Source organism: Malania oleifera, chromosome 4 (assembly GCF_029873635.1).
Source record: "Malania oleifera isolate guangnan ecotype guangnan chromosome 4, ASM2987363v1, whole genome shotgun sequence".
NCBI classification, from domain to species: domain Eukaryota; kingdom Viridiplantae; phylum Streptophyta; class Magnoliopsida; order Santalales; family Ximeniaceae; genus Malania; species Malania oleifera.
The window spans coordinates 121,046,853-121,064,445 of NC_080420.1; the positions used below are offsets into that span (position 1 = coordinate 121,046,853).

Consider the following 17,593-nt stretch of genomic DNA (forward strand, 5'->3'; position numbering starts at 1 on the left):
TTACTACTACAAAACAAACAACAATATGAAACATTTTATAAGTTCATAATAAGGAATAGATCAGGGATAACTAGGGGTAAGCATAATTCGAGTTTAACCAAATTAACCGATCGAGTTCGTTTGATTCGGTTTGGTTAATATAGAGGTTCGGTTCGGTTATAGATTTGGATAATTTTGGGTATTCAACTTTTGGTTTGGGTATGGGGAATTTTAATTTGACTAACCGAATTACGCGAATTACCAATTAATTAAAATTTAAATATATATTAGTAATATTCATATATTTTATGTTAAATCTTAAATGTTTAAGAATATTAGTAATATTAATATATTATATGTTAGATCTTATATGTTAATCTTAGTTGGGTGTTCTATTTTTACATTGATTATATTTTAAAAATATTTTATATAATTGTTTAATTTTCTTAATTTATTTATTAAATCAATGTCATTCTCCTAATTCAGCTCTTACAATTAAAAGAAAGGATAAACATTAATTTTATAATTAATTTTAGAATTTACAATCATATTTTATTATTATAACTAATTTTAAATTATTTCGGTCAAATTCAGTTAACCGAAATACCCGAAAAGTTGGTTCAGTCAGGTACAATTCGGTTACAACATCTAATTTGGTCGGTTAATTAACCGAATTTGACCGAACCAACCATTTGCACACCCCTAGGAATAACTATTCCCAAACTTCATCATATAACTATCTATTCCTTTCTTATTACATGTTGAATAAAATAATTAGAAATGTATATAGGAATAATTATTCCCTTAATTTTTAAAATTTAAATTATATTCCATCTTATTCTAATGAATAGCTACTCCACTAATCCAAATGAGCCGTATTATTATGTTAAAATTGTATGATATTAATTTTTTAAAAATAAATATTTAAATTAAAATGATATGGGGGAAAAGATTTATGCTCCTAACCACTAGTATATTTTTTATTTTATTTTAAAAGGAATTCCAAGCAAGAAATATGAAAACCCAATAGCTATATATGAAGCATCCCCAATTCTTGTGAAGCTAGGTTTTTTTTTTTTTTTTTTTCCTCACTTGTGGTGGAGGAATACCATGGTTACAAGCGGGACACGTGAGCTTTACAATTAAACTATCAAAACTATCCCAAGCAACAAAATCAATACTAAAAAAATCAGACCCATTATTCAATTAAAACAATCTAAACATGCATAAATGTAATCAAAACCAAACAAAACAAATATAAACAAATTACCTACAAAACTATGTCAATTACTAGCAAACATAAATCAGAGGAAAATAGGGAAAACCAAATGATGATAATTAAAGATGAAATCTTGGTGTACTCATCTTATCCATACGAAAGACCTCTAATTTTACTAAGGCTTGTTTGGATCTAAAGCTTGATAACAACTTGTACGAGCATTTTATATTATTATTTTTTAAAAATTTTAAAAGGGATGAGCTGCACTGTAGTAACCCAGAAAAAAATATATTAGTAACTAATTAATTAAATACTATTGAATTGGTTTAATTAAATACATACATACATACATACATATATATATATATATAATGTTAATATAAAATAATATAAGATTATGCATATGATTGCATTAAATGCAATTTGGTGGATTGAATTTCAAATTGAAATCCAATCGTTTTTCAATTTCCATTTGGTTCGTCCCCTCCCAGCTCACACCCTCTTTGTCTCTCATGCCTCAGTTTTTTTTTTCTTTTCTCTTTCTCTCTCTCCTCACACTCTCCCACTCTTCCTCTAGATTTCTCCTTCATCCGTAAGCCAAATCGATGATCGGAAATTATCACGATGATTTAAGAGTGTTTTTCTCCAAGTCTAGCAGAGTAGATTTTTGAACTAAACTTTCTAGGCACCACTCAAAGGTTAGGGTGAGATTTAGGGAATTAAGTAAATTTGATGTTTTTGGGAGTTTAATTGTTTATTTGGAGTTTGTGGGCTTAAGAAATGTTAAAATAGTATTTTACTTGGGGTTGAGTTGATTAAACTAGAATTTATGAATTCAGGATTCATGTGTGCACCATAGGTTGGGATCCCTGCAGGCGTAGCTTTAGGATACTAGGTAAGAGAAATAGATTAAGCCAGTTGTTTTGTAAATTCTACCAGTTAAAATGGAAGTTATATGTGTATATATATGATTATCATGCAAATTTTGAAAGTCAACCATTTAAACTGAAGGTTTTGAGCCTAAGGATGTGTTAATAGTTATTATTTTCGAAAATGAACCGATTAAAGTAAAGAAAAATGTTACAAGAATTAAGTAATGGATTCCCTAGATAATTTGATTGGTTGGAATTGTTATACATTTTCTAAAAATTGGTCAAGGTGAGTAGGGTTAATTATCTCCATTTTTTTTATTAACGCTTATTTTGAGTATTAGATAAATAGTGGAGATAATTTAACCTATATTTTCAGTAAAGTGGATAATGAACATGTATTGACTTATTATTTCAGTAGTTATATAAATATGTGTATTATTCAAATCGTGTGGCATGAGGAAAAAAATGAAAATATTGTGTTAAGTTATGAAATATTTATAATATGTTGAAATGCTGAAATGCATTGGGATTATATTGTATTTAGAATTGTTTAATCAGAGCAGAGTATGCGAGAGTTATAGAGAGTTTAGTGCAACCACACGTCTTAGAGAGAGTGTTGGTATTGAATAGTTGATTGAGCTATGAAGGGTAGAGTTTCCTCTGGAGTCTAGACCAGCATGGGAAAACCAATCGGACTAGCAGACTGAAGAGTTGGGAATTGATTTAATTCTGATGGGTCGACTAGGGTTAAGTCTAGCTTACGGGCTGCACAACCCGTCATGGGGGGAAGCATGTCGTTTTTTATCCATCTTGCAGTAAGTTCTAAATTCATATTTGTAGATTTAACCAAAGCATAATAGAACAGTGGATGTAAATACAAAATATATGAAGACAGAGGATGTGAAATGTGATAACAGAGTATATGAAAACAGAGATTATGAAGAGTTGGGTTTTATAGAGCTAACAACATACAGAGTAAAGTAACAAAGTATTAAATGTTTTAAATATAGTAGTATTATATGTATTTAGGGCGAATTAAACTTTCCGTCCGAGGGCTTACTGAGAAAGGCGAGTGCCCTGATAGGTATCAATTGTAGTCATACTAGGTTGTATAACGTATTAGAGCAGAGGGGAGCTACATGTATGGGCGTGTAATCTCCCATATCCTTAGGAACTTTCGCTTATAAATAATTTTATGTGTGTGTGTGTGTGTAGTAGTAGTAGTAGTAGTAGTAGTAGTAGTATATGTATTTGGGGCGAAGTAAACTCTCCTCCTGAGGGCTTGCTGAGAAAGGCGAGTGCCCTAATAGGTATCAGTTGTAGTCATACCAAGTTGCATAACGTATTAGAGCAGAGGGAAGCTACTTGTATGGGTGTGTAATCTCCCCTATCCTCAAGAACTTTCACTTATAAATAATTGTGTGTGTGTGTGTGAGTATGGTTTGAGAATGATTTTATAATTTTGGTCAATTAACAACTGATGATATTTTGTATATATTAAACTCATGATAGTCACACACTAGCACTAATCTATTTTGTCTTACTGAGATGTGTCTCACTCGTTATACAATTCATCTTTTCTAGGACCTCCGCATGATTGAGCTTAACGAGCTCGGGGCTGAGTTTGTTGGCATAACATTTTTCGTTAGAGGGTACATCTCTTGGATGTATTTTTGGATTTATGTTTTTAGTTTTCTGAAATGTATATATGGATACTGGATGTTAGGAAATTTTTTTTTGGAGATGTTTATATAGAACTCTGGTATGTTATTGAGGATGCTTATTTATTTTTCTGCTACGTGATTGATGTTATGGTATCAAACATAGGTGATTGGATCGCATCACACCTCGGGCCCCACTTGGTGGGTTTGGGGCGTAACAGAGTGGTATCAGAGCATTAGGTTGTTAGGTTCTGTAAACTCTAGGATGGATTAATATCAAAGTATAGGATCGAGTTAGGGTGATGATAGGAATAGGTAGATTAAGATACTTTTAGGAATTTTAAGTTGTTTTACGTAGCTTGGAGGTAGGAATCCGTTGATGGACTTTTGTGATTTTCTAATTCGGTCGTGAGTTTCATAAAACCACAGTAAATCCATCGACAATGATGTTTTTAAGCACTGACCCTGATTTTCAACGTTTATTGATTTTCCAATTTAATATTTGTATAAATTAGGCTATGATGATAGGATTCTAAAATTCTTTTCTGTCTTATCTTCAGGATGGATCCCAAAGATAAAGGTGTTGATGCTGGGAGAAGCAGCAACCTAGGAGCTTCCTACGAGGATGATCTTGATACCTTTGTCGTGTTGCGAGGTATAGCTCACTAGGTCAGGAGAGAGATGAGGCAAGAGTCTAGAGAGCAGGACTGTCCACCTACAGACTAGGGTTTCAATATTAAGGAATTTACTCCTCTGAACCCTCCTACTTTTGTGGGAGAACCTGACCCGATAGCTACTGAGAACTAGGTTTAGGAGATCGAGGAGATGATGACAGTACTCTGCTGCACTAACAAGCAGAAGGTTCTTTACGCCTCGTTTAAAATGTCAGGGGTGGCGAAACGCTGGCGGCTTTCTGTAAAGCTGTTTGAGGGACAGAGACTGGTACCAGTGCCATTGACATGAGCCAGATTTAAGGAGCTGTTCTTTTACCGATACTTTCCTTCTTCTACCCAGGATGATAAGTCGGAGGAATTTACCAACCTAAACCAGGGGAGTATGACTGTTGGGGAGTATGCAGCAAAGTTTATGGAGTTATCTCATTTCGCACTGTATATGATCCTTAATGAGGCGAGGAAGGCAAAAATGTTCAAGAAAGGCCTGTGACGGAGGATCTTTGAGCAGGTGGTGGGGTTTCAGGTTCAAAACTTCTCGGACTTGGTGGACAAGGCCTAGGTACTGAAGAAGAGCTTATAGGGTGGTACAAAGTCGTCAGAGCAGAGAAAGAGGCCTGCACCTCCTAGTTTTCAAGTTGAGGCTAGTCAGGGTTTGTGGAAAAGAGAAAGGGGCAATGTGACCTCGAGGCAGGAGTCGAGATGTAACGCCCCAACTCCGAGGGGTCTGAGATATTAACTTTTTACTATTAATTTACAGCGGAAGCAAATAAACTCAATTATTATTAAACCAGAGCGCTAATTATCCATATTACAATCATTTATTTCAAAAAAGAAAATTTTCACAACATAAATTTCTGGCATCATACTAATATTTCTAATCAATCTTTATTTTTCTATCCCCACCCGCGTGCTTGCTAAGCTTGATTTCCGACATGCTCTTCAAAGTCATCTGAAATAAAAATATAATTGGAGTGAGACGACGCTCAGTAAGTAAATAAGATTATTATTAGTGTGTTGCCAAAATGAGTTTTTTTAAAAATTTCGTAAAACAATATTTAATACTATAACTTCAAATTTTCTTTTAGAATAAATATAAATATAAAAAATTTCTGCATAAAACTTTTGTCATCAATTACAACAGTAAAATTTTATAATTATATACTATAACTATTAAATTAAACTTTTAACTTTAAAACCGTAAAAAAATATTTAATGATAAGCATACATATACTTTTCCTTATACTTTTTCCTTAGATCGTCATTTAAGTACCATAATGATCATTTTCATGTAAACTTACACTTTTCCTTCAAATCATTAGTAACTTTGTGCACGTAATTAAATATGTATAAACATATATTGTAAAAACCACCCTTAGGCCTGTTTGCCGTAAGTCATGTTTACCCTCATGATTGGGTTGTGCGGTCCGAAGACTGGACTTAACTGGCTGGCCGACCAAACTAAATCAACGTACATAAACTTTAAGTGAGATTTTCCTTATTAAGTCCTGGTCCGGAACCAGGTATGCACTCATGAGAAATCCACTAACATAAATAACCACTCTGTAAACAGTGTGAGTGTACTCTGATCCGTATAAACTTTAAGCTGCGATACCGAACATCTGTAACTTTGAACTTTCGTTGCCATAAGGGGTTTTAAAATCATCTTATTATAATTTATGCAATTTAAAAATAATATCGTGAATCTCATCTTTACTCATATTTTCATAAAAAATGCAACGTAAAAATAAACTCATGCCACACAATTTTTGTGTTAAAAATATATATAATTTTATTTTTGAATAGAAAGAAATGCTGAAAATTTACCCGAGGGGATTGGAACATTTCTTAACCCAAAAATAGATGCAGTATATTAAAGATAGAACTGGTATAATTAAATATGCGTAAAAATAAACTCATGGAAATTTTATGAAATTAAGTAACATAATTAAAATTTACATACAAAATAAACTCGGGTATGAATTTAAAATAAAAAAGAAACTAACATAATCAAAATTTACTTACCTTCTTCCTTAAGAACACTATAATTATCTCTAAGAAATGAGATCGAAAAAAGTGGGTGATTGAGAACTTATTCAAAAATTCTCTCTCCACCACAATTTCTTTCACTCACTAATCCTTCTCTTCCTTGGAAAATTGTTGTGAAAAATGAAGGTTGAGAGCTCCCTATTTATAGGAAAATTTTGGGGAAAAAATGAAATTTATAAAAGTATGGGGAGATGGGTGAAATTATAATTTTTAAAAATTAAAGAATGGGCAAGGGATGTGCAAGGTATGGGTTGAGTATGGGAAGGGGATGGAGGCCATGTGGGAGTGCTTGCCACCATTCCCATTAAATAAATTTTTAATTAATTACTTACCTAATTAATCAATTAGTTAATTAATTATTTTATTATTTTATTATTTTTCTTAATCATTATTATTATCATTGTTATTACTTTTAAACTATTTTTAATATTTATTTATTTTATTTTTTGAATAAGAATTAAATTCAAATTTTGAAAACTCATGTGGGCCCCACATGGTCTTGTGGGCCCCACACAATTTCGAGATCCAAATGGATCCTACGTACCTCGAATAACTCTCATACGATTTTATGCATCCTATATAACTTTGAGACTCGTGTAAACCTCCATACAGCTTCGAGACTCATGTGGGCCCCACACAGTCTTGTGGGCTCCGCATAGGATACCTATATTATTATTATTTTATCATATATTTCTACAAATTATGTCTGTCAAAACATTATTTTATGTATATATATTTATTTACGTGTACAAACAGTGTCTATCCTGTTTATCCAATGAAATTCCATTTTGACCAGGCCGACCTCTAGGGAGCGACTGAGCCGCAATGGTCTCTGAGCACTCGCTTAGATAAGGTCTTTCTTAGGCATCAAATATGGAAACAAAGATCCTACAAAAAAAAAATACTTCTGTATTGATATTAACTTAATGGCCATTTTTATTATTTTATTATTATTGTGCTTTAATCGTATATATATTTTTGGGTCACCACACGAGAGATCGAAGTTATCATGGTTATCAGGATGATTCATCCTACCCTATATGTCACAGATGTAACAGGAGGCATAGGGGTGACTGCCGAGTTGGGAGTGCCAACTACTATCGGTGCGGTAAGTCAAGGCACATTGCAAGAAATTGTCGTGAACCACTGGCTAATGCACTTACACCTAACCAAATTCGGGAGAACAATCACATACCCCGAGGCGATCCGACACGTGTGTACACAATGATCCCGACTGATGCGGACATTGCCCGTGGCACAAAAGTAGGTAATAAGTTTATGTTATGAGATAAGCAATAGTTATTTCCGGTTTTAGATCAATGTAGTTATTTGTAGTTATAAAGTATATTGGAATATGTGGTATGGAGTGGTTCATTAAAAATAGAATCTAAATAGAATTATCGGTTCACAAATTTCGAAGACAAAATTCTTTTAAGGAGGGAAGAATGTAGTAACCTGGGAAAAAATACTTATTAGTAACTAATTAATTAAATACTTTTGAATTGGTTTAATTAAATACATAAGGTTAAAGTAATAAGTATATATATATATATATATATATATATATATAATATGTTAATATAAAATAATATAAGATTATGCATATGATTGCATTAAGTGCAATTTGGTGGATTGGATTTCAAATTGAAATCCAATTGCTTTTCAATTTCCATTTGGTTCATCCCCTCCCAGCTCACGCCTCTCTCAATTTTTTTTCTTTTCTCTCTCTCTCCTCACGCTCTCCCACTCTCTCTCTAGATTTATCCTTCATCCGTAAGCCAAATCGACGATCGGAAATCACCACGATAATTTAGGAGCGTTTCTCTACAAGTCTAACAGAATAGATTTTTGAACTGTGCTTTCTAGGCATCACTCCAAGGTTAGGGTAAGATTTAGGGAATTAAGAAAATTTAATATTTTTGAGAGTTTAATCATTTATTTGGAGTTTGTAGACCTAGGAAATGTTAAAATAGTATTTTACCTGAGGTTGAATTGATTAAACTAGGATTTATGAATTCAGTATTCGTGTGAGCGCCACAGGCACAGTTTTGAGATTCCTACAGGCATAGCTTTAGGAAATCAGGTAAAGGGAATAAATTAAGCTAATTTTTTTGTAAATTCTACCGGTTAAAATAGAAATTATATGTGTATGTATATGATTATCGTGCAAGTTTGAAAAGTCAATTGTTTAAACTGAGGGTTTTGAGCCTAGGGTTGTGTTAATAGCTATTATTTTCGAAAATGAACTGATTAAACTAAAGAAAAAGGCTACACGAATTAAGCAATGGATTCCTTGGATAATTTGACTGGTTGAAATGATTGGTTGGAACTGTTATACATTTTCTAAAATTTGGTCAAGGTGAGTAGGGTTAATTATCTCCATTTTTCTTATTAACGCTTATTTTGAGTATTAGATAAATTGTGGAGATAATTTAACCTATATTTTCAATAAAGTAGATGATGAACATGGATTGACTTATTATTGCAGTACTTATATAAATATGTGTATTATTCAAATCGTGTGGCATGAGGAAAAAATGAAAATACTGTGTTGAGTTATGAAATATGTATAATATGTTGAAATACTGAAATGCATTGGGATTATATTATATTTAGAATTGTTTAATGAGAGTTTAGTGCAATCAAACATCTTAGAGAGAGTGTTGGTATTGAACAGTCGATTGAGCTGTGAAGGGTAGAGTTCCCCCTAGAGTCTAGACCAGAATGGGAAAGCCAATCAGACTAGCAGACTAAAGAGTTAGGAATTGATTTAATTCTGGTGGGCAGACCAGGGTTAAGTCCAGCCTACGAGTCGCACAACCCATCATGGGGGGAAGCATGTCGGTTTTTATCCATCTAACAATGAGTTATAAATTCATATTTGTAGATTTAACTAGAGTATAATAGAACAGTGCATGTTGAAACCAAGGTGTAGGGATGAATTGGGTTATTAAAATTTCTTTCAAATTTTTTAATGAATTCTTAAGCTCTTTATTATTTATGAACAACATAGCACAAGTTAATTCTTTATTCAATCCACAACAACAAAAACTTAAATGAACAAGCAATCCTTAAAACCAATCAACCTAACCAATTGATTTACCAAGCACAAGTGATCAAAAACTTAAACATCCACATAACCAATCAACATCTAAGTAATCAAAAACAAAATACTCAAACAAATATAATTCTCAATACTTTGGTAATTTCAGCTTTTGTTAATAGCCCTATGTGTATGATTGTTTCAAGCCCTGTAGTGAATGTAATTTGATTTAATGCAAACCACAACTCAAATTCCAAACAACTCAGAATTTAAATAAACTCTCAATTAATTTTTATTTGGGTGGTAACCAATCAACGTACTCCCTTTGAGGTTTCTGCAAAGTATTAATCAACCAACGTACTCCCTTTCGGTTTCCACAATCCCAAAATCAAATTAAATTTCAGTTTATTTAATTTCCAAATTACGTAGTATATATGATTAAGAAATTAAATCATCCACCCAGTTTATATGTTTGCTGAATTTAAAGAAAGTAAGGGAAATAGAGAGACACCATGTTTTTTACGAGGTTCGGCTTATCCCCAGCCTACGTCCTCGCTTTTGGCCAATACTACCAAAGGATTCCACTATACTAGTTCCTTTCCGGGTGGAACAAAACCGTTACACATTCCTTCAGTAAGTTAGAGTAATCACCTCTCCAAGTGATACCCCACACTTTGGCACTTCTTCAATAGGCTAGAGTAGTCACCTCTCCAAGAGATACCCCACGTTTGGTCAACGATCCAACAACCTGAAATCGTCCAAGAACTACAAGAAATACGAAATAAATGTTGTGTACAAGAACACTCTCAAACAGAGCAGATTAGTACTAATTCAACACTATGTACTTCAAAATTAAATATCAAGATGAAATAGACTTCAACTCAAGATAAGATATCATTGGAGGTTCTTTATTAGGATTTGAAAAACTCAATAGCAAGTTAGAACCGTGGCTTTTGATCAACAACAATTCAGTAGAATTCTCCCAATAAGAATGTGAGCAAGAGTGAGCTTTGTGAGAGATTGAAAGTAGGATGCTTGATTGCTGATTTTTGTTTAGTTATTTGATTCCTTGGGTTAAAGGAGTATTTATAGACTTCTTAGAGTGAGTTTCCTTATTTCCCAAGTTGCTTGGAGTGTCCCCCAAATTTTTATAACATTTAGATTTGAAAATTTAATTTTTAGAATTTTTCCGTTGAAGTTCAAAATTTAAATTCCTACATGGTCAGTCGGCTGGGTCACTCGACTGGGTCAGTTTTTGTATAGGTCAATCGGCTGGACAGGTGGCTGACGCCATTCTTTCTGTCCAGGAATTTTAGAAATAAATTTTTAGTCGGCTGACTGAACTCAATTCAATATTGTCAGTTTGCTGGACAGTCCCCTTGTCAGTCGACTGACTGGACACAGGTCAATTTTGTCAGTCAACTGAATAGTTCAGTTAAAGGTTTTAAAATGTCAGTTGGTTAAGGCACCATAGTACAATCTGATCAGTCGGCTGAGGAGTTCATCTTTTCAAAAACTTTCATTTTTTAAGATTTTAAACCCTTGTTATTTGAAAAACTCAATTTTGAATTTTCAAAATCATTTTTCAAAATTTTCAAAATTGGTCTCTAAGTCTTAATTGCATCCTAAAGAGTTTCAAAGTATTTCATATGATATTTAAAATATGAAGTATTTACATAAAGACTTCTAGGACTTTTGACATTCTTGGCGCTTAAGTCCTCATGCTTTTCTTTGGCTTTCTTGCTTTGCTTTTTTTTACTCTTTTACTTTTCTTTAGCTCCATCTTGACTTCAAGCTTTGTTAGATCATGTTTGCATCTATGCTTTGATTCTTTAAGTTTTATATGATCATCTTTCTTTGAATATAATCTTTGAATCATCCTTATAAGCATTTGACCTTGTGTTCTCATAATTGAATCCTAAAATATCATTACTTAATCAAATATATTAAGTTCCTCTTATTTGTTATCATAAAAACAAGATTTTAAGTCTTGTAACGCCAACACATGTAAATACAGAACAGTGTATGTGAATACAGATTATATGAAGACAAAGGATGTAAAATGTGATAATAGAGTATGTGATAGGAGAATAAAGCATGTGAAAACAGAGATTATGAAGAGTTGAGTTTTACAAAGATAACAATATGCAGAGTAAAGTAACAAAGTATTAAATGTATTAAATATAGTAATATTATATGTATTTGAGGCGAAGTAAACTCTCCGCCCGGGGTTTGCTGAGAAAGGCGAGTGCCTTGATAGATATCAGTTGTAGTCATACAAGGTTGTATAACATATTAAAATAGAGAGGAACTACATGTATGGGCGTGTAATCTCCCCTATTCTCGAAAATTTTCGCTTGTAAATAATTTTGTGTGTGTGTGTGTGTGTGTGTGTATGCACGCGCGCGTGTGTATGTCTGTGAGTATGGTCTGAGAATGGTTTTATAATTGTGGTTAATTAACAACTGATAATATTTTGTATACACTAAACTCATGATAGCCACTCACTGGTATTAATCTATTTCGTCTTATTGAGATGTGTCTCACCTATTATATAATTCATTTATTTCAGGACCTCTACGTGATCGAGCTTAGCGAGCTTGAGGCTGATTTTGTTGGCATAGCATTTTTGTGAGAGGGTATAGATCTTAATTGGATGTATTTTTTGGCTTATGTTTTTAATTTTCTAAGATGTATATATGGATACTAGATGTTGGGAAATTTCTTTATTTTTTTGGAATGTTTATATAGAACTCTGGTATATTATTAAGGATATTTATTTATTTTTCCGCTACGTGATTGAGGTTATAGTATCAAATACAGGTGATTAGATCACATCACACACCGGTTCCCACTTGGTGGGTTTGGGGGCGTGACATGCACAATTGGAGACAACACTTGATCCTAATTCCTATTGAGGTTGTAAGCACTTACAAAAAGGGCTTTTATTTTTATTTTTATTTTATTTATTTATTTATTTTCCAAAAGTGATGAGCTGCAAAAGGTAACATTTCTATGCCTATTAGACCTTCCCATTCCTATGTATAGGCTCGTTCTTTAACAATGTAAATTGTCTTTAGAGAACTTTTTGTTTTTACACTTAAAATTAGTTTGCTTCCACAATTTCTTGCAAGGTGTGAGTCCCATCAATCTCGTAGTCATAGACATAGGCACATTGAAAATACACATTCTAGCTTTAAAATTGGGACCATACCTTTTAAATTGAGTATTCATTAAACATAATAACCATCTTAACAAGTATGAAAATTTAAATCTCGATGACCTTTTTTAATTATTTATAATAATTTTATTATTTGATTTAATATCAGAGGAATGAATTTAAGAAGCTTGTTCAAATAGATTTTTTGTTTCAAAAAAATACTCAAATTATTTTAGGAAACCATAATAATAGCAGCAATTATTACAATTCAATCTCTGAAAATGAATTGAAATTCTCTGTGTGTCGAAGTTTTAATATCTAACCCTGTTCATGTTTAATAAGGTACTATATAAAATTTATATAATATTTGCATTTATACCTCACATTTTATTGTAGTGAAATTTATGCAAAATTTATATAGAACTTATTATGCACAACTGTTTCTAATAATCTTTAAGCAATCGAAGTACAAAATTTCATTTATTTAATGCAAAAATTAAGATAAATTATGTCATATATTTATAAATTTTACCGAGCAACATTTCTCTCCGTGAACTAATTTCTACTTCGATGAAAATTTTGAAAGCTTTAAGAATCAAAATATTATAATTAAAAATTCAAGAAATAAGAATAACTGAGTGAAATTTTCTACACTTATAAATTATACCTAAAAATATGAATTTTAGAACTTAAATTTAAATTTTTAATAGTTTGTAAAAAAATTAAATTAAATTAATTTAATTTAATATTTTATATAAATTTAAATTCAATACACATAATCCATACTCCTAAACATTTATTTTTACTTACAAATTATTGAAACAAAAAAGATAGAAGTAGGGTTGGGTATGTAATGTTAATATGCCAAAATTCAAGGGCCTCCAAGTTCTACAAATTAACCTACATTAACACAATGTACGGACATGAAAAGACAGTGGTATAAACGTAATAAAACACAACATGCAAGGGCAATTCCCTCGCTTCCCTCCCTTCTCCCACATTTTTTTTTTTTTTAACACTCCCTCACCTCCTTCTTCCCAACCGCGGCTCCCTTCTCTCACTTGCAAACTATGGCGCCGGAAACCGTCCTCTCCACCACCACCAATGGTGACTTCTCTGACTCCATACCAGACCGTCAAAACCCCTCCAATGGTGAAACACTCAAAACCCCCGACGCCGACGACTTCCCGGATGACATCGACAGCTCCTGCTCCACCCCCTACGTCAGCGCCCCCTCCAGCCCCGGCCGCACTACGGTGGGATTCTTCTACAGCGCTCCCGCCAGTCCCATGCACTTCGTACTGTCCAAACTGCCGCCGTCTCCGGATTCCAATCGCGGCGACGCCGGGTCGCCTGCGTCGCCGTCGACGTCGTTCGAGTTTGAATTCTCGGCAAGATTCGCGCCGGCCGGCGCCGGAAGTGCCGGCGGGGCGATGTGCTCGGCGGACGAGCTGTTCCTGAACGGCCAGATCCGGCCGATGAAGCTCGCGTCGCATTTGCAGAGGCCGCAGCTCCTGGCTCCGCTCGTCGACGGCGAAGAAGGGGAAATTATTGGAGACGGATTCGCCGGCGGCGACGGGGGGGAGGTGGGAGTGGAGGCTGTTAGAGGGAGGGATCTGAGATTGCGGGACAGATCTCTCCGTCGGAGAACCAGATCTCTGTCGCCGCTGAGGAGCTCTCCCCCTTTTCCGTGGCGAAACGACGACGTCGATCCGGAGGATCTGAATTTGAAAGAGATGAACCAGGAGAAAATTAACAAGGAAGATGAAGAAGCGATTTCCATGGAGAGTGCGAATGCGAGTACGAGCGCTCCATCCATGTCTGCTTCATCTTCGAGGTCTTCTTCAGCTGGGAGAAGCTCGAGGAGGTGGGTTTTCCTGAAAGATTTTCTGTACAGAAGCAAAAGCGAAGGAAGAGGTAGCAACACCACAAAGTTCTGGTCTTCGATGACATTTTCTCCAGCGAAGGAGAAGAAAATAAATGCGACTGCGCAAGCCACTCCACCGGCGCCAACCCCGGTGGAAACTCCTGCTGGGGAGAAGCCGGCGAAAGCGAAGAAGAGTGCGGCCAGAGACTCGTCAGCGCAGAAGAAGACGGCAGCCGGAAAATTTGCCAACGGAGTGGGGAAGCGGCGGGTTCCGCCGTCGCCGCACGAGCTGCACTACACGGCGAACAGAGCGCAGGCGGAGGAGCTGAGGAAGAAGACTTTCTTGCCATACAAGCAAGGACTACTTGGGTGTTTGGGTTTCAGTTCAAGAAGCTACGGCGCCATGAATGGGTTTGCCAGAGCTCTGAACCCTGTTTCTTCCAGGTAAAAAATCCATGTCCGCCGGCGAAAGGGATTGTATAGATTTCCTTTTTTAATTATTATTTTGATTTATTTTCTTAATTCTGTTTCTGGGTATTTCGATTTATCATCTGGGTATTTTTCTTTTTTCTTTATTTGGTGGATCTTCTCTTCATCATCTTCAAAAAAAGTGAAGAGAAGATGTTCCTAGTTCCTACTTCCTAGCTGGTGCAGCGATGATGATCGTGATGTGTTGGGAAAAATACCTCCTTGCTTTACCCCTGCCTTTCCTTGAAAAACCGGGGCAGCAGTCTGCAAAATCCCTCCTCTGTACTACCATTTGCTTATATAATTTACTTCATATTTCTCTCTCTCTCTCTGTTAATTTTTTTATTATAAAGTAAATTTGACATCTCAACTCTCAAATGCACCAGGAGAGGATTGTGTACCTTACATTTACATTGCTTTCACAGTTGGGCTTCTCTCCTCATGGTCATACCTAAAGTACTCATGGGTATACCTAAAGTACCCAAATGGGACATAAGAAAATGCTTCTCCTCAACTTAGGGTTAATAGTAATCTCATCATCTTGGCATAGTAGATTGGATGTTATCTACTAATCTTAATAGTTAATAGTTAGAGGCATTGAATTTATTTTTATTTTTTTTGGGCTTTGAATGTGACAAATTAGATAAATATGATATGGAATTAGGGGATCGTCGAAATCAAAATTTAAGTCTTAAAATTTGAACTTAGAAGCATGATTTGGGGTCTTGAATTTGAATAAATTTTAATATAATTTTATATTACAAATTATCCAAATTCAATATAATTCTAAATCTAGATCTTTCCAAAACAAGTAAGAATTTTTTTGGATTAAGAATTTTGTTTGGAAAAAGGAAAAGAAAGGAAAATAAGTTTATATATTTATCTATTAAATATTATTAAAAATTAAATTAATTTTAATATAATTAAAAATTAAAAATTAAAATATTGATAATATATAAAATCAAAATCTTGATTTTATAGATTTGATATTTTTTTTATAAATGAACCATGTATGGGGTATTTATATGGTGGAAAAGAAAAAAGAAAAGAGAATGAATTGTGTCAACATCCTAAATAATGTGACTATTATAGAGTCTGATTATATAAGGTCTGAAAGGTCAGCCTTCTTTTTTGGAACTATGCACCTTGTTCGTCAGTCCTCAAATGACAGCTTGCCCAATGTAATTATTGTTTGATTAACATGTAAATCTGACTGCCATTCTTCATTAAATTAGAGTCAACTTGCTTCCACAACTTGCTACTTTGTTGAAGGGTAATTCTTGTTTGGTTTACAATTAACACTAAATATGATTTTTCCCCCCCTAGTTTACCTTCTATTTTATGTTTCTTCCATTTTGTTTAGTAAGAGTAAACTTCCAATGTCCTTTTTACTCTTGGAGGAGATGCCATGTTACTTTTTTCCCATTTGAGCTCTATTATTATAAGAGTCGATTTTCAATGTCAACAACTTGCTCGATACTTGTTCGATGGATAATTTACAAGTACTCCAAATGTGAATATTTATTTTTTAACCCATTTGAGAGGTAGTCTATCTTCTATTTCGTGTTCCTTCAATTTTTTTAAAAAGTAAGAATAAACTTTCGATATCGAGAAGCCTCGGTTTTCAATGGTTGGGAGAGATGGGCATAATCTTGTTGGGACATGCATTGAATTGCATAATTATGAAACCCTGTGTATGTACTGGACTAGTAGATGAATGAGATGGTCCATGAGGATGGCCCTGTTAGGTGCAGAAGGTCCCATTATCTGATCTCAAATTGCATATGCAAAATCATATGTTCTTGTTTGTATCTTCTTGGCCCAACCCTAGCCTGTGAGGCCCCCCAATGCACAAACCTGTCTGTGCCTGAGAAATGGATGGTTGTGGCTTGTCAAGGAGTTAGGGTTAGGGTTAGGGTTTGGGTTTGGGTTCATCTAATTTGCTTTGCTTTTGTATTTTTGCATCATCAATTTTGGAAGTTTTGGGTCCATAAAATAATTTGGCAACCCTGTTGCCCTTCTTTCTCTGTTCCCCAAGTGAAGAAAGGGGCTTGGTGGGTTGGTGTGGAGTGTTTGGCATCGCAGCTTAAATGGGTTTTTGTGTCTCTATATGGATATTGACATGAGGAACTTGATATGAAGACAATGACTTGACATGATATATTTCTAAGTAAATCTGATTTTGCCCAATTGAGCTTGAGCTATCTCCTTCAGGGTTGATACATATTCCTTTCTTCCATCAAATCAATTTTTATAATCACTTTTTTATTCGCTTAAAAGAATAAAATCGAAATTTAGCCCTTAGTGTATGCTTTTAATTAGTACAATTAAGGATTTATATTTAATTTTTTATCCTAATTAAAACTAAACGTAGTTGAATTGGCAATACTATTTATTACTATTATTCGTTACGGGTCTAGAGCTTTAAAAAAAATTCAAAAAAAAAAAAAATTGGTGGAGTGATTACGACTTCAATTGCATAGTTAGCGTAGAGTAATTCAAAAATAATTTTTTTCTTTTTAAGTAATAATATATTGGCCTCAAATGGGCCAAATAATCCGTTAGACAAAGGGGTCTTTCATTATTTCCACCTTCCGAGTCGCA

General features: G+C 34.1%; 1 protein-coding gene across 2 annotated transcripts; it reads left to right on the top strand.

Moving 5' to 3' along the window:
- Positions 1-13,639: 13,639 nt before the first annotated feature.
- On the top strand, positions 13,640-15,312 carry LOC131154536 (uncharacterized). 2 transcript variants are annotated; one of them, XM_058107362.1, is made up of 2 exons: positions 13,661-14,965; positions 15,133-15,312. In XM_058107362.1, exons 1-2 carry the CDS (start codon positions 13,725-13,727, stop codon positions 15,164-15,166), a joined length of 1,275 nt encoding a protein of 424 aa, XP_057963345.1. In that variant the 5' UTR covers positions 13,661-13,724; the 3' UTR covers positions 15,167-15,312. The 2 variants fall into 2 exon arrangements, with proteins under 2 accessions (XP_057963346.1, XP_057963345.1); XM_058107363.1 differs by having other exon boundaries at positions 13,640-15,312.
- The last annotated feature ends 2,281 nt before the right edge of the window (positions 15,313-17,593 follow it).